The 18346-nt window shown below is 41.5% G+C and overlaps 1 protein-coding gene across 1 annotated transcript; it reads right to left on the bottom strand.

The window, feature by feature from the left end:
* Nucleotides 1–482: 482 nt before the first annotated feature.
* On the bottom strand, nucleotides 483–16667 carry LOC147673496 (uncharacterized). Its single transcript, XM_086947352.1, has 6 exons — nucleotides 16484–16667; nucleotides 10863–11009; nucleotides 10000–10122; nucleotides 9190–9300; nucleotides 7638–7755; nucleotides 483–4527 (listed from the first exon to the last, which is right to left on the bottom strand). Exons 1-6 carry the CDS (start codon nucleotides 16547–16549, stop codon nucleotides 4493–4495), a joined length of 600 nt encoding a protein of 199 aa, XP_086803478.1. The 5' UTR covers nucleotides 16550–16667; the 3' UTR covers nucleotides 483–4492.
* Nucleotides 16668–18346: the final 1679 nt, after the last annotated feature.

The raw sequence follows: 18346 nt of genomic DNA, 5'->3' as shown, positions 1-18346 counted from the left end.
TCCGTCTTTCCTGTACCCCCCTCCCCCTGCCCCCCCATCCTCCCAAATGAACAAGATTCAAGAAATGGTCACATGGTTACATAAAATGTATGAACACTTCCTATTATACCACTTTAAAGAATGTGCACCCTGGATATGGAATTCATAGTATTGAGGCGTGCAAATATCGAGAACAAACTATCGAATCTAAAATATGGAATGGTAATTAAGTATAGATTTTAAATACCTTGGTCATATATGTATCTTCAAAGTACATAGATGTGGAATTAGGAGTAGTAAATATGTAAGTCCCTATATGCACTTACCTTTCGATATTTTGACCCTCCGCGATATTAGTGTATGTCGATTTAGTTCACTATGATAAAACACCGGATGAAATAATACAATATGAAATCATCCCAAATCTGACATAACCACCAGTTGGTGATCTCATAGTTTTCCACTCTGTGGTTGGTGGAGCACACAGATGACGAATACATCAATTTTTATTGGTTACAGTCAAATTTATTTCCTGTTAATATAACAACTATTGATGCTGGGGACAAACCAATAAATGCACAGTGTAAGGACAGTGAAAATGTAATTTAAATGCAACTGGTGCCTTACTTTATATTGTGTGGATTATCTTGGGGTTATAGAAACCATACAAGTAACAAGAGGTGTCAAGAGCATTTTGATTTTTAGATCTGTTGCATCAAAATCCTGGGATTTCCAAGCGCTGGGAGAATCGACATGCAGATTAGAGACATGAACAAAGTTGTAGAGACAATGCAGTGCGAGCCAAAGGCATGTTTTCAGAAAATGCGGAGAAAAAAAAAAAATGTTGAATTTTTTTTAGAATATTTTTTTCCCAACCACACATACTAATTACTGCACAGGCAGAATAATAAAAAGACAAATCTAATTGACATCGAAGAAAGCCCCATGTTGGACTTTTTGGCACTGTGAAACTGGGAGAATAACAAATGTTAATGCTGATGTGCACACAGGGCAGTCTCGTGTATTTTTGCTAGTGTGGTCCACAAGCCAGTCCAAAGCATTGATGGTGATATGATAGTAAGGCTGGCCCCAGACACTTGCTTGCCTTAGACTTTGGAAAGTTCTTGTAAGGTGGAGGTCAGGGGTGCCAAGTAGTTGCAGGGGTTGCTAGGAGCTGGACAAACTGAAAGTAGCAGTGGTTGTATTTCTGGGAGCCATATTCTTTACAAATAAACTCACTGGCCCAGTTCAAGGGTGAGGCAGCACCAGGAAGGCCATTGTGTCTTGCACCAGATAAATTCTACAGGCTTCATACATGGACCCTGCCATCATGGACAGGAGGCATGGAGATGTCACTTCGCCTAGACAGAGTGTTAGATATGCGACCCTGGAACCCAAAATCTGAATTTTAGTAACAGAGGAGCCAATTCTTGGTGAGGTGTTTGTATTGAAGGGGAAACCTAGAGAGTAGTACGTGGAAAAGGGTTTATTATCGTTTTAATGTGTGAATGTCCCTATTTGCTGGGACACTCGTGTATCCGTTAAAAGGATACGTAACTTGACGTGTGCTTATGAAGCCGCAGTTCAGCTTGTGCTACTGATTAACACGTTTATTTGAACCAAACTCCATAGTACTTATTTAATGGACCTCAGAAGATTTGAACCTCTGACCAAGAGGTCAAACAAAGGTTCCTGGGGCTTCGGGGGGGGGGGTGTCAGGGTGCATTGATCCTGGGAGCTACCAGACCCACCATATGGAGACTGAAATGAGAACTGCAAATTACTGAGTGAGCATTTGATCTGTTGGATAGTTACACAGGGTTTGACCTACATTGTCCTTGTACATTAAAAGAAGGGTGGAGCCACTGTGTGCATTCATATTCATAGGGAGGACCCACAGGGACGGCGGACCACCCAATACCAAGCCAGGAACCTAGGACTTTGTTATGTGTTAACTCTGAGGATCACTGAACTGGGGCAAAGAGTCCATGTATCCACTATGTTGGAAGCAATGGTGAACTAAACACTGACACTTTTTTGTGGTTCTGAGACCTATCACTACTCTGGTGGTTCCAATGTGTGTCACAGGTATAAGTGCAGGTGTGAAACAGGATTAAAAGTGCTTGCTTTTCTGCCCCTGGATGAAGGTTGGGGTTGATCCCAGGAAATCCTACTCGGGTTGAGTACTAATGCTATGCACCACGCTAAGTGAGCAGCAAAGAAGACTCATGGTTGCTCAGTTGTGCTAGCAAACTGCGCCTTCCTGGATTTTCCAATAAATTCTTGGTGAATGGGCCGCTGGAAGACCAGGGTCTGCTATGATGGTATGTGGTGACTGTGTGCAGCCAGCAGGTTTAGATGGCTAGAAAGTGGTGGTGTTTGAAGGGAGTCTTGGGCCTTGCACTCTGGGGGTTGCGGTGTCTCAGCGCTGTCATGGAGCCCCAGTCATGCACTGCTTTAAACCTGAGACCACAGGTTCTGATTTGGTTGATTCCAAGTCCTGCACGGCTGCTGCGCTGGAGCCTCATTCACCAAGGCTACTCTAGTGGGAGCTGGGAAGGCACTGACGCTTTGGTAGGGTTGGATGTTGCACGGCTACAATGATGGCATGTGGGTCCTGCACGGCTGCCATGCAAGGCCTCAGTCCTGAATGGATGCTGTGGAATGGCATGGGCCTTGAACAGTGGGAGTGCAGGGATGCTCTACTGCTGCTGTAGTGTGGTGCTGCCTTTGGGCCATGGCGCTGCAGTGATGATGCAGTAAGGCATTGGTCCGGCCTTTGGTTGTGATGGGGCCGGAGTCCCGCATGGCTCTGGCCTCAGTCCACTCTGCTGATGCTTTTCCACAGCCCTTCAGCTCTGCCACGGTCAAGACCTGGCAACTTCACAACCTCCATGGTAGGGCCTGGGTCCCACACTGATGCTGTGGAGTCAGCAGCTGCACTGCTGCTGAGGGGACACATGAGTTCTGCACTGGTGCCAATGTGGGGCTTGAGGTCATACACTGTGTCTCTGTCTGTATTTGGGTCTAACTGGCTGCGGTGGCAAAGACCTGATTCATTTATTACTGCTGCATAGGCCTTGGGATATCCCTTTCTGCTGCCGTTGTGTCTGGATCCTGTAGTAGTGAAACATGCGTCAGACACTGCAGATGTAGAGTAGCCTAGATCCGGCTTCTACAACAAGTAGTTTGTGAACTACTGGCAGCTCTCCAGCTACCTGTATGTAGATCTCCCGAGAGTGCAACGCAATCTACTAAATTAGACGCTTTCGCTTGGTTGAAATAATATATGTATATTAAAATTGAGAACATATATTCAAGATGAAAATGTGTTTATTTTCAGAGCGTATCTGATATTTGTGGGAAAATGGTTGAATTTGCAAAATATGTTCTAATCTGATATTTGAGTGACTAATCAAGTGACCTTTCCCACGTGTTATTACTTCGGTGCCAGAGGCATTGCAGCTATGGCTGCTGTATATTATACATGCAGAGGCAATCCATATTGACAAAGATTTTTTTAAATAACTGCTTGCAACCATGCCTGGCGCACTGAAGTGATCACCGGCAATAATCTTGCACTTGGTAACCACTAATGTAATCTCATCTGATGTATTCACTAGTGCAGTATTAATAATAATAGCTCGCAATGATTTTCATCCATCATAAGTAGCTCATATTACAGAAAAGGTAGGAGACCCCTAGTCTAGATCCTAAGATGTACTATCGTGAAGCCCGGATCTTGTTCTGCTTGTGTGGTTAGCCCTGTGCCATGTTCTACTACAGTGAGGCTGTCTTGACGTGCCCAGTGGTCCCACTAGTGGAACCGACTGCCTTTGCTGTGGTGATACCAGGGTTTGCTGCTGCTGCGGTGTTCGGCATTGAGTTAAAACAGCAGCTATGGCGGAGTCTTGGTCCTGCGCTGCTGCTTTAGTGTGACATGGAGCGAGCTGCGCTGTCATTGGAGTAGAGTGTAGGTGCCGCACTACTGCTGTTGCAGTGGGACCAGGGTCTCCTGTTGCTGCTGTTGTGAGGTGTTGATCCTATGAGGCAACTATTGTGCTATTGGGATGATACAAGGTTGTTCTAGTGGGGTCTAATCATTTCAGGCTGGGTTCGTCACTGATCGATTGGTGGGGCTCAAGTTGTGGGGTACCTCTGTTGTGTAGACCTTGGCCTGTGGCCTGCAATACTGCTGTTGTCAGACCTGGGCCTTTCAGTACTGTTTTGGTAGGATGTAGGGCCTGATTCTGTGGTAGGGGCTACATCCACACTGCATCGAGCATGAGTCCGCTATAGCTGCTGTCGGAAGGCTTGTGTGCGCACTGGTGCTGGAGTGAGACATGGATACGTAGTGCTGCTGTGATGGTGTCTGGTTTGATGAAACAACTTTAGTTGAGCCTGTCGTCCGCTTTGCCTTTGTGGTTGAGCAAGGTTCTGGCACTGCTGCTAGTTTTGAGTGTCGGTCTCTTCTGTGGCATTGTACAGGATTCTTTTCTGGCTGCCTTGTGTCCTAGGCGGCCATTTTCGTTCGATACCTGGGGGAAGCTGTTCAATGACAAAGCAGAACAATTAGCAAAGTACAAAAATGGCACAAAATAGCTTAGGGCAGGGTGAATGTTTGCAGTTTCTCTGCCAAAGCTATCCTCAAACGCTGATCTTTCTTTGGGAGGTTTTAGATAGCTCTCGTATTGGGATTGTGAATTTTAGGATTAGAACCAATTTCTCGGATGGGGTTCTCAACTATACCCTGATCTTCCTGTGTAAGGTTTATGTCTGCACCAAAAAGTCTGTGGGAAACTTAGGATATTACCTTAAGTCATAGTGAGAGGTTTTAGATATGCCCTCATTTTACAAGTATGGTCTTGTGTATGATCATATTTTGTTATTGCAGGTTGAGTAATGAGTTTATGATCCTTTACAAGGTTCCTGCATACCCTAATTTCCCACTGAAAGGGTTTAATAATGCCCGACTTCTTGATTAAACATTTCAAGTCTGTTCTGACTTCTCGCTAGGAAAATGTACGCTGTGTTCTGTACCAGTACCTCCCTGCTGTTCTTGAAACCACTGAGGTATATCAGACCACATCAAGGGTTCTGGTTGCATCATTGTCATCACCACTGCGAAAACAGACATAAGACGAAGTGTGTTCAATCACATTTGTCATCAATCCCTGTATTCGTCGGGCCAAGAAATTCACATCTGGTGCATGACCAAATGTAAAGGGAGTCATCTGTTTTGCCAAAAGTTGAAAGTAGTTTTTCATTTTGTAGGTCACCAAGCCATTCGTACAGTTCTCATTGATCTTGCAATTAATGGTGGATCATTGCCCCCTCTTAAGACATGGGTTCTTGACCAAACCAAAAATAGTTATTTGGTCTCATGGACTCAAGTAATCTCCAATCTTTGACTTGAAGCGACATATCGGCAGAGATCCCTTCTTTTGCTCTGCCCTTTTATCTCAAAAGTCCTCTCTAAAATGATACGCTCGTGCAGATGTGACAATGATACTGGTGGCCGAGCACACCACGAAAAAGTCTTCCACAAGGTAATACAAGGGCATATTGCATCGTTTCTGCCTGTGGGCCAGTGGCTAAATGAACTAATCCTCTCTCCTGCACTTTGGATAACATGTTTTTGGTCACTACCCACAATGGCTAGGTTGGAATTCATGATAAGTCTTATGGGACCTATTTGGCAATTATAAGAGCCAAGACAAATTCAAATTCTGATTATTTTGCATTACAAAATGCAATTGTAATAGTGATTTTTGAGGATCTGTTTAAATTAATTCATCCAATTAGGAGACCATATTGTGTTGTTGGGGCATCGGTCTAATACTTTCAGATCACAACCCCTTTGAACACCTAACCTACAGTAATCTTAAACTCATGACCTGGAAGGTTTTTTACATAGTTGCATTTACTTTAGGTAGTAGAATCAGTGAGTAAAAGCCTCTTTCTTTTTCTGTGTCTTACACAGTGTTTCATACTGGAAAGGCTGCCCTTTGCACCCATTAGTAACTCTTGCCCAATGTGGTGTCTGAATTGCATACTAATTGGGAGATAGCACTACCTACTTTCTTCCATAAAATATTTTTTGCTGCAGAGAGGACACTTCATACTTTGTATGTATGTCTGATATCAAAGGTTCTAAGTGGTCAGTTTAAAAGCTATCTTCTCTGCCCGGACAGCATATCTCCATTTCTATAATAGCTGGCTGGGTGGTCTCTTTCCTCAGAATGCTATACGACTGCTGGAGACCATCCTTCAGATATAGTCCAGGCTCAGGTTTGAAGGCTGACATGCCCTTTGCCACCCTCCAATCCCACCTGTCCAGTTGGGCATAATGTGCAGCATGCATTCAGTCCTACGGCTCTCTGTATACCAGCTTTTGAGCGGAGACTCATTTCGTCAGTAACCTGTTCCACTGATCATGAACTAACAAGGGTTCCTTCCCCTTCATGTCTCATGCTTTTCATTCTTCCCCTGAGGCTTTGGGAAGTGGCTGTGGACATAGCACTAAGTATAAGTTATTCACCACTATGTACCTCCCTAAGAATCATATGCCGTTCTGCTCGCTCTGTCTTTGCACTATTGCTGCTTTCCACACTTGTTCTCCTGTTCCTTCTCTTCTCTTTTATAGTGACTACTGTGATCCTATCAACATTTCAAGGTTTCTCGCTCTAGGGTTTTTGGTATGCCCTAATTTCTCCTTCTCTAAAGTTTCAGGTATGCTGATAGATTTAGGGTAAGTCTCAATTTCCATATGGAGGTTTATGTTTGGGTCTAAATTCTAACTCTGGGATTTTGTGTGGGCCTTCATTGTGCTCTAGGAGATGTGGTTTAAGCTCTGTTTCAGGATATGCGCTCATCTCTTCCTGGAAGATTTAGGATTCCTCTTGACTTATCTTTGGGAGGTTAGAAAATGCTGATATCTATCTATCTACAATTTTAGGGAGGCCTTGATTTCACGCTCAACGGTTTAGGGTTGGGCAAGGTTTCCCGGTGGGAGTATTAATGTATTGCCCTGATTTCTATCTCTTAAGGTTTTGGTTAAGTTTGCTGGGACATTTAAGGAATGCTCTGATTTCCATTTATGAGAATTTGGATGTAGAATACTTTTGCGTAGCGAGGCTTATGGCATACACTAATTTCTTGCTGGGAGGTTTAGAATAAGTACTGATTTGTTGCTGGTAGATTTACGGCTCTCCCTAATTTCTGAGTTGGAAATGTAATGTATTCCCCTTTTCTCTGCGAGCGCTTTAGGGATTGCCCTGATTTTGCACAGATTTAGGGTACTCTCCAATTTCTCAGTTGGAAATTTTTGTATTTTCCCTGACTTCCCATTGGGAGATTAAGAGCATTTTCTAATTTCTCTGTGGGAGGTTATGGATAGTCACTGGTTTCACCCTGGGTGGTCTAAGGTATATCTTGATATTATTTCAGTGGTAGGTTTCCCAGACAAAGACAGACCATTGAGATATACAAACATAGCTGCACAGACAGATTAAACATTTTAAAGAAATACACAAGTGCAAATGACTATACAGACACAACAAGTGAATCTCGCAACAAACAAAGCCTCCAACCACCAGTGCAAAGACGCACCTGCATGTACTCAAGACGTGCAGCTGCTATTACTTCTGGTTACTTACGCGAAAAGGCAGTGACCAGGTACATGGGTCTGTTACTACAGAGGAGGGTCACCAGGCTCCCCAAGGTGCTAGCACCCACAATCTGCACCTCGGATGAGATCCCAAGACTGACATTACGCTGCATGGACAATCGGGTACAAGGGAGGGGGAAAAAAGGGTAGGTTCTGTTAGTGTCTTCATAAGTAGGTGACAGTTGAAATTAAATGCTGTCAAAGCCGCTGGAGCACTATTCAACCTTATATGACAGTGTTATTGGTGAACACCATTTTTTAGTAGAATGCGAACTTTGCGAAATCTACCTGCCAAGAAATGTTGGTTGTGCTATGAAATTGTCATTTTTTCACAAATCATTTCTGCTGATCAGATTGTACAGAATTTTACAGTACTTACAGATTTTGTTTTTATTACACAAACTAGTGACCAGACGTGAACCGCCATCATTAAAAACATTTTTTTTAAAGCAGTTTGTTGCACTATTTTGCTTCCACATGAAAAAACAAGCTTTGGCAATGCCAATAGGGCTCCCGTTGTCCAACAGTATTTCGGCTTTGTCCAAAGTTGTGTTGTGATTTTTTTAATTTATTAATTATTTAGAGAAGCTGAATAGTAGTCTTTGGCACTAAAGGGAACTACTTTGAGTGTGAATACGCTCCTTGTGAAGCGGAAAAATGCTGTCACTCAAATCAAGTTTAGCTAAAGGCAGAAATGGGCTGAACAATTGCTCCATGCTATATACCCTAATGGACGGAAGAAAATGTGAATTCCACAATAACTGATCAATAGATGAAGAGGGCTAGCTGAAAGTCCCTGTGAGTAAGTATATTATGCATACAATTTTAGTGAAAGCAATACGTCTTAGCTAACGCCGGGCCTAAAGTGCTCCAGTTCTAGCTAGGGTAAATCTGGATTTCAAGCCACCAACACCAAAGCCTCTGAACCCAGGTGGTCTTCACCAAAAACTAAGTCCTTTAGTCCCATTGTTTGCAAGTACAGTTGAAGGAGTAAACAACTGCAGCACAATATGCGTTATGCACACCTCCGGCACGGCAATGGGAACAAACTATGTCTCGTAAACACTTAACCTCATAAGCATCCAAGTGATTGACTCTTTCGGTCACTTTTTTCCATGGGGTTTTAAATTAATCTTATTGTGATAGTTTGTAACTTGATTTTCCACTGTCTGTTTTTTTATTTGCCATACACTGATGTTACATAATGGTGTGAAACATCTCATATAGCTCAAAACGCACAACATGTGTATTTCATCTACAATTTGCTTGGGGTGGGCATTACAAAATGCATGACAGGGCTTGAAGACAGCATGACAAGATTTAATCATTAATACTGGACTCCCACGGAAGAGCATGTTTCCGATCAGAAAAAGCGCTTCAGCACCTCACCTGGGGTGGTAAGCGCTATATAAATACTCATACCATATAATTGTTTGTGTGGCTCTCTTCAAGTTGTAACTGTGGGCAGCACATTATAGATACCTAAAAAGGAACACATTGTTGATGACTTTTAGGCCTATGGACAGTTGTGTTACATTTACCAGAATGGCCTGGAAGTAATTCTCTAGTTCTTGGCAGGAGGTCAGCTGGTCTGAGGATTCCATCTTCCGAGCAACACACCCTTCAGGCTGGCCGTGGTACACCATCAGATGCTAAAGAAGAGATAAAGAAATATGTGCTCTATCTTTATGGTGAAGGTCTTTCAAATTTCAGTCTATGTATGCATAGCAGCTAACATAGGAGTTCATGTCTATTCTCCTAAAGTGCATTTGAAACAAGACTAAGTGTTACGTGTCTGATGGATGCGTGTGTGACACGGCGGGGAGTAGGCCAGTGCAAAATTGAAATTATGCAGGCAAATTTCATGTTATGTGAATTTTTGCAAAATCTACAAAAATTTCACATCTAATTTTGTTTCGTTTTTCCTCGCAGGAGAGTGGATTGAGCAAAATATGCCTCATTCAGAGACGTCTGCTCAAACCAATAGCTTGCCTGAATCTCGCGTGACTTTTTCTTTTATGTGACTCATGCCCTGCATTGAAAATTTAATGTGAGGTAGGCGTAAAGCACTTTTAACAACATTTGCATAATTTTCAAAATATATCACAAAACATGTACTCAGAGAGACCCCATGGTGAGAGTCGCATATTATTGTGTACCAATGCATAACCAGTAGTGCTGCGATTTGATTCTCTTATGTGCGCAACATGTGGCCACCAGCCGTGAGTCTACACAAACGCGTATTAGCGGCTCTCGTGAGATCTCTATTTAGGATCTGCACAAATACAGAGCCCCCTTCATATACTGCAGCCCGTGCACTAGGCACAAAGAGAACCACTGACCCTACTTACGTTTTTGAGGTCACAAGTGATCCCTGGAGCGGCTCCCTGTTCGCTAAGGTCACTGAGAGCCAAGAGCAGGGAAGCTTCGTTTTGCACATTGACTTGAGTCGGCAAATAGCTGTATGAGTCTCTCTGCAAAATCAGTGGAAGAAAGCAAAAACAGAGTGAGGAGGTATATTCACAGTCCTGTCCTGATTCCTCCCATAGGCTGTGATCTCTGATTCACCAACATACCCAGGTGTGCACCCATATGTACTTGAATACGTGTGGCTTTGTTAATGTGTGTGCCTGCATATTTGGCAACTGTTTGCTTGTTATTTATATATTCACTGAAAAAACACACTTAGAACTTAGATATTGTTCAGCGAATTCAAACCCTAAAATTCACAAGCTGCCCGCCATGCTCAATCCACTACTTCGTCTGCGGCACAGGGAAAAAGGCGGATTATCAGGAACAAAATATGCTGGGCGGCAGGACAAGTAGTTGGTTGCAAACCATAACTGAATCTTTTTTTTCTCTGATCTGCTCAACCATAACTACTCTTTAATTCTGGATTTTTTCAGTGAATTTCTATGATTTAAAAAAAACACACATTTATTTGAATGATGCACGTTGCCTGTTCAGGTGCCAGCGTCCAACCCATGCTTTGCATTTCTTTAGCCGCAGGGTGCAGCTAGGCCCTGCACTCCATCCACCCAAGGGTGGCCTACCCCTGATTTTCCAGATGTCAGAAAAAAATGTATCCCCTTCGTCAGCTAATCAGAATATGACAACAAAATGTATATATTTCTTTTTTGCGTGTGTAATGCCACAGGTGGTCCTCCTGTGCACAAAACATGGCCATGTGAAGCTGGCCTTGTCCTGATTTTACCTGGGTGCAGCTGGCTCTCCCGAGGTAAGTGGCCAGCAGAACCCCCATGAGGCTGACGGTGAGCACGGTCACAGCCCCCACAGTCAGGATCACCAATCGGCGGCTGGAGGGCGATGCTGGGGGGAAATCCAACCCATGTGGGAAGGTCTGAGGGAGAAAGACAAGTCAATTACAACTGGAGACAATGCCTCAATTGATGTCACAGTGCTCTGTGTGGCACAGAGGCTAGGGTAGACCAATCACATCTGGGAGTCCACCAGGAGGTATGTATCACTTAAGACCGCTCGGTAAGGTCAGCTGAAGGGCGCCACTGGTTCTGGCCACATACATCATCATGCACCTTAAATATTGGAAATAATTATTGGAGGCTTTCTGATGATTGCATGAAATGACACTGCACACAAGACTGATTGCACAAAATATCAGACACTTAAACAACTGAAAGAAATTAAATCTTACAACTTCACAAAAGAACACCATGCGCTAAAACATCACATCAGCAACTATCGCGATTACACAAAACACAATATGTAAAAAAAAATATATCATTTATTTTGCACAAAATTAACCTCCTTACTAAAAAAAAAAAAGTAATACTTGTCAAGAATAAATCAAACTAAAATATTGTACACAATTAATGTAATCCTCTGCCAAAAATTGCATTCGGTCTGTCAAGGGTTTTCCTCTTTCTGTAATCAATTTAACCAGTAGAGACTCAAAGTAGCCAATTCTTCCTATTTAAAAGCAGTCTGTCTTCACTTTCATACCAGACAATATAACTTTTTCCATCCCACGGTAATTAGATCCCTGTCACATGCTACCAACAAATTTAGATTTCCTTTCTTTCAGTTTGGGAATTCTGCGGATCTGCTTGTCTCCTGATGTTGGATCCAATTCACAAAATTCTTATCACTCGTAAATTAGTTTTACACAAGGAAAAAGTCTAGAATCTGCCAGCAAAAAACTGACAGGCAGTTCACAAAATGTGTCTTACATTTGGAGGTTCGTGCGAAGTATGGAGATTTTAACACAGTAATTTACTATTGTGTTAAATAAAAAAGTTTAGCAGTCTTTATGAACTATTTATAAAAAATAAAAAAGCGCGAATCTGCTACTTCTAAAATCTAGTTTGTGCAAAAAGTAAAAGGTTTCAACAAACTGACCTACGTTTAGAGGGAGAAGACTTTTGCAACAAAAAAAAGCTTTTGTGAGAAAATGTTCTGCAAAAACATCTGTTGTGTGTGGGAAACGTCTTCTGTCATTGAAGTGGGGAAACTTTGCAAACTGTGAGCTTTTCAACCTCCTGTTTTTATCTACAGCAGAACCTCTAATGCAGGTAGATCTTCCCCTAGGTCTGTATCTGTTCTGCATGTGTAAATTGGTCTCTAAACAGCACCAAATAAATAAGGGTCATAATTATAAATGGGCAGCGATAATGACAGCCTGCCGCGCTTAGCAATAGATTTTTTATTGAAGGAAAATATCGACATGCTAGCGCTTTGTCAACAACGCATAGCGCAATGGCGATAATTATTCCTGCGATAGCAGTGTTTTCCATGGACATCGCTGGTTTTACAGCGATGTTCCATGGAAAAGGGCTATAACCTTGCTGATACGACCCTGTGGTCGTATCAGCATAATCCACCCCCTATGTTGTGAATAGGTATGTCAGGATTTTAGCAGACGTTAGTTTTTGCCGAAAACTAATGTCTGCTAAAATCCTGAGGGCCACCTTGTAAATATCGCGATGTGCAGTTTGCGATAATTTACAAGATAGTCCGTCAGGGGTACGCACAGTGACACCCACTTTGCATCTCATTAGAGATGTAAAGCAAGGTGTTGGCAAAACGGCTGCTTACATGCGCTAATGCATGTTAGCACCGGCTTACAAATAGGGCAATAAGATTATCTCCTTGTTAATATGCCCCTAAGTCGTTATGGACTGACATTTCCAGTAAAAAGTTCAAGGGATTGCAGGAGACATTAAAGCAGAGGTCTCCAAACTCAGGGGTGGCCCTCCATGAGAGTGGCAATGAGCAGCATTTATACAATAACCACTATATTAACCACTAACATTGGATTCCGGAGTAGGGTGCTACTCACGGTAAAGCACTTCACACCTCATCAGGGGTATTAAGCGCCAAATAAATACCATTACAATATATCAAGCGCCTGGGGAACAGCACAAACACCAAGTCCAGGCTTGGAAAACGATTTGGAAGAATAGTGAAATCTTCTATTTATTTGCCCTACAGAAACCTAAAACAGAAATGGAATCTGTTAAAATCTGAACAAGAGCTATCTAAATCGTCTGATTGATGTCTTGATTACTAGAGCAAACAGCAGGATAATTACCATGGTACAAAAAAACTGAACATTTTACATATATTGGCCAGTTTTTTTATTTTTATTATTAAGATGGCAACCCTATCTGGAAGTAGGTGCCAAAATGGGTGACAGTGGGGTCAAAATAACCCTCAAACCTCCCCACTCCATTTCTGAAAATGGATCGCAATCAGTGCTTAATTTGAGCCGGTGGTTTCCGGTGCTGGGCACCGGCATTTAATTGTCAACATCAGCGCTTCTGACAGTCTGCCACAAGGTGGCGCGGTCTGGCTAATTTGGAGATTACCACAACAGTTAATTATTAACTTAATATACAATAAAATTTACTATTACCTGCCATCCAAGCCATTGTTCGGCTGCCTGGAGTAGTATGAAGTGTCACACTTTTGAGTGATGGTTAGCAGTTGTGTTGTTTCCTTCATTGGTAGCACGGCAGGGGCAATGTGTGGTGCAAGTTGCAGTGACCTCCTGATGAGAGGCCTGGCACTTATTATTATTATTTTTACAAATTAAGCACTGATCGCAATGCAGATACTTTTACTTGGCTGAGTATAATATGTTGGCAGTAATTCATTCAATTGCATTTTTTTTAAAGGATAACTGAACATCGCTGCAATGTTTGGCTTGTTAAATATACCAAGAGCATCACATTTTATGGAATAATTGTGAGAAAATATGTTTGTTATAGAGAGCCTCCTGATTTTTTTTTTTAAAGATGATCTGAGTCTTGGCATATAAAATTTGAAGACCATTGCTGTTAAGCAAAATATATTAACACCCACACAGTTGTGTGCATTTAATGACACCTACATGCGCTTTCAAACTAACCCTTGAGTGATGTAGGATTAATTGGTGCTTGTTTGGGGGAAATGCAGTGCCATGTTGCTGCTTGCAGTGTTTTCGTTACATTGATTTTAATAGAAACTGCAGATATTCTCTATGTCCACGTGTGACGTGGGCGAAGGGAAGACTTTTCAAGGAAAACCATGTCCTATGATGAAAATACTGGGGTAAAATATATTTCTAAAGTTTCTATAATTTCCCAAGCCTAAATGCAGATTATACGCACTGACCCTAACGATGAGCTGGTCTGTAAACCTCTGAAGCAACCATCCAAATCCCTAAGCAGAAGAGGTCCAAAGGAGACCCTTTCCCATTTGGGAATCAGTTACCAGCCCAACTTGGCAAGTTGGTAAAATGTTAACTGTTAGCGACTGGAATTCAAGTCTCAAACTATTGATACCATATTGAAACATTGTCGAATGGACGCCCCAAACACATCCTTTCCAAATTGCGATTTGGTATCCATTTTTAAACCAATTTACCAGTTTGGAAAAACTTTTCAGAATTGCTAAACATGTATAGTACTTTATAAAAAGGGTTTTAGCGTTTGCAAACCCTCTGATTTAACAAATTAGAGGGTTTTAAATGCTAAAACCCGTAAAACATCTGGATCAGAGTCATTTACAGATGTACGGAGCTGAAATCCTGCGACAAGAATCTCTATATGACTAGAGAACATATATTTTTATGAAATGATTTACGTACCAATGTGCTGAATTTCATGGATAGTACTCATAGTTTCTGGGGCACTATGGTGGTGATAAAGATGTTTTTGTTTGGTTTAAAGAAGATGAAAAATGCTTAGAGTTTAACTTTCTAAGAGTTTCCATTTCTGAACCTTTACAACCAGGTGAATTGAAAGGTGGCAAAAAAGACACTTTGGAAACTTACTTAATCCTGTTTGAAAGAAGGAGTACAGAAATAGTACCTTTTCTGTCCACAAATTTTGAACTTTCTTTACAATCTTTAGTGTCTAAACTAACATGCCAAACAAAAATCCAGTGCTGAATTTCCAACAGTATTGTAGACATTTGTCTGATTTATGCTTGAAAAAGGGTACGAATTACGCAGAGTAATTGACAACATATTTAAATATTTATACGTGTAGGTGAAAGTTAGGCAGGTATGTTTTTTTGTATAATCTACAAAAGCATCTATTTTTTAGCCTTATTTACACTTTTTTGTTCAAATGCATGCATGACATGTTTCTCCAGAAGTAAGTTAAACTTGATAGATCCTAGTTTAAGTGCTACCGAAACTGCCGGAAAGTACATCAGTTACCCCTAAGGCGAGAGGAAGGTGCCGGAAAGTGAGATACTTTAAGGAAGCTATGGTTTACTCCTGGAATTAAGGAATAGGTCAGGAGTTTCAGAAGAATAAGTCACACCCACTCACAGCAAACTCTTTATAAATAGAGCTCTAAAAAAAATTGCTTGCACAGTTCACCATTGTTGCAAGTTTTGAAAGTGAGTTTCTTTGTATTTTTATAAGGGTCTAATTTGATGCATTCTATTTTTTTTATTTTTTTATTGGCCTACTCCCTAGAAGATCAGTGATCCCTATCCTTTTGACTTCAGTGGACCTCTCTGAATTAACTAATGGATGCCAGGAACCCCTGCCGAAGCAATTTCACAAATGAACAAAGTATGAAATCTCCTACTTAATTGAGAAGCAAAAACATATGCAAACAATTAAAAAATGATTTTAATAGAAGGTTGGAGCATTTCAAAATGTTTTTTATTTGTAAAAGTCGAAGTGATGTGCTTGACTCCATTTTTTTGCTCCAAATGCATGCTCGCCTTTTTCTCTGCGTTTACCGGTGCTTCAACCGGGGCCATCCGACTGCCCTTTCTAGATTCCATTGGCTGTACATGCTCTATCATCACAAATCTAGATAAGTATACCAGCTAAATATCTATCCTCAAATTTAGCATTCCTTCTGACACATCATTTAAAAAATTTGAATTTTGCCTTTTTTATGTATATGTACGTCTTTAATTTGCTAATATTATTTGATTTTGTAAATAGTCACGAATGCCTTGAGTAGGTGTCGTGTACCAGCAGGGGTCCGTGCACCGTAGGTTAGGACTCACCGCCTTAGATCATTCAGTGGCGGATAAAAAGCTGAGCGGGCCTTGACATGATGGAAGCAGTGGCCAGCAGATCGCATATTTAGCTGGTTAAGTGGACAAATCTTTAGGCCACAGATCCTAACAAATCACCGTAACCCAATTCAGCTATAATGTCTCCGGGACGAGAACCGTTGACCAACAGGTTTGACATGGATCTCTGAAGTGGCCACATTAACCCACAGAACCTTCTCACTAGCTTTGCTCTGCCTTCTTGACCTGTAGTGTTGCTTTTCCCTGTGTTTCTGAAGAATATCAGCCTAGATCATGCCAGTGGCAAGTTAAGAGGTCCTTAGTACTTACATAAGGCGGGCTTTTCAGGTGCAGACCAAGGGGCCAGGCGTCCGGATGCTTGTCCTCAGCAGGCATTCTTCTCAGGTGGGTGTTGGAGTGCTGGTAGGTAGCTCGACAGATGGACAGACAGATAATTCTTAGCTGATGAGGGTGGAGAGCAAGACAAGTACTACCTCGGCAGGGGCTCCTGGCTTTATGTAGTCCTTTCTGTTGGGGGAAGGCAACCCCCTCCTTTGTCACCCCAGCCTGGCTCATAAGCTACAGGTGTGCGCATGCGGCACAGGTGGCTGCAAAGAAAGACCCCATTGTCTGGAGCGGGCCACTGCTAACCAGTCCTGGAAGCCCCATGTGATACTGTTCACGCTCTGTGTGCACACTATTTGAGTTATAAAGGTAGCTCAGTGGGTGAAAGGTCCTCCTGTGGAGAAGTCTGTAACCTGAATATCACATGTTCGAAATCCAACTGCACTAGGTCAGAATTGTATTCTCTTAAAACAGATAAAATAGCTACTGAGTAGGCTGAAAAAGCTACTGTTGAAAGCAATAATACTAGAGACATTTTAGTTTAATGAGTGTATGAGCGAATTAAGTAAGTCGCTGGTTGCTTCTGCCTGATGTGGTCTTTTACCTTTGCGCTAACATCTCTTTTGATGTCTTTCTCCTTAAACTTTCCCTTTTTACTTTAGGAAATCTCACACTCCTGAGATCATATCAATGTTTAAAAATCAATAATTCTGCAATTTAAAAAAAAATAATACTACATTCAGTTATTTCAGGAAACATACGGATTCTGGAATTTCCGATCCTGTCAATAGTCTAGATTTTGAGTAATTCTGCGTCGATTTCTCATGAAGTGGTTTCTCTATGAAATGTTGGAATTTGGCTTATGTCAATTAAAGTCTTTTAACCCTTTTTGAGTCCCTGGAATATTCTGGAGAGTTTGGTAAAAAAAAACTTCCATTAAACGGCTTAGCAGCCACTCACTGAACCAGGGTTATAGTCCTGAGAAATGGGACTTTCCAAACTCATTTCTAGAACCGCATTTCCCAAACTCTTGGCTATTGCAAACTGTTTTTTGTTGAGTCGCGAAAGTCAAAGCAATAAATAAAGATGCCTTTAAATTCGGTCTTTACCTTTTCACATTTACTGCACTCCAACTACAAAAGTCCAAAGTCAGGCTATGCCTTCAGAAAAATTGCTGCTTACTTTTTTTAAATGGAGATTGGTGTTTACAAACTCCTCTCACTTTGCAGTCAGAGAAAGAAGAATAAAGTTAATTGTGTGACAATCGTGCTGGGGTACTGGAAGAGTTAAATGTCTTTTTTTTTTTGCAACACACAAAATGTAAATACTTGTAAATGATCTGTACACATTCAACAGTTAGCAAATCAATTTTTTTTGTAATTTTGAAGTATGAGGGAAACAAAGATTTTAATAAGATGAAAACAAATCAAGACACTTTACTTGGTAATGCACAAACAATAACTTTTCACTGAATCATGAATACATGCAGTGAATCGTGAATAAATGACAGTACACCATCACACAATGATTTAGTTACATTAAAAAAATCACCCCCCTCATTTCCATTAAAGCTAGGTAGGTTGCAAAAGTTTGTCGTTTTAAAGATTGTGTTGTGGTTCTAAAAAATGTGGGAAGCTCTGCTCTAGAAGCATTTACAATTATTGAATAAAATATTGACAAAGACACTCCGTAGCCATTTTGTTACTAAAGAATTAACAGGCGAGGATCGGAAATGAGGGAATTTTGTTTTTTTACTGCTTTTTCATTCAACTTATTCTGGATGTTTTTATGCAGTGCATGCCTGCCAGTTACTTGGTTTTTTAGCGCTGTATGTATCTGTTGTTGTCA

Source organism: Lissotriton vulgaris, chromosome 12 (genome assembly GCF_964263255.1).
Source record: "Lissotriton vulgaris chromosome 12, aLisVul1.2, whole genome shotgun sequence".
NCBI lineage: Eukaryota > Metazoa > Chordata > Amphibia > Caudata > Salamandridae > Lissotriton > Lissotriton vulgaris.
This window is presented reverse-complemented; position numbering and strand designations above follow the sequence as displayed.

Excerpts from the sequence above, each read along its gene's own strand:
- LOC147673496 (XM_086947352.1), bottom strand. The coding sequence starts at position 16,549 with ATGCCTGCTGAGGACAAGCATCCGGACGCCTGGCCCCTTGGTCTGCAC. Across the intron at positions 7,756-9,189 it reads ATTACTTCCAGGCCATTCTG|CGTAATGTCAGTCTTGGGAT; the intron begins GTAAATGTAACA and ends TTGTCCATGCAG. Across the intron at positions 4,528-7,637 it reads CCTGGTCACTGCCTTTTCGC|CTTCCCCCAGGTATCGAACG; the intron begins GTAAGTAACCAG and ends GTCATTGAACAG.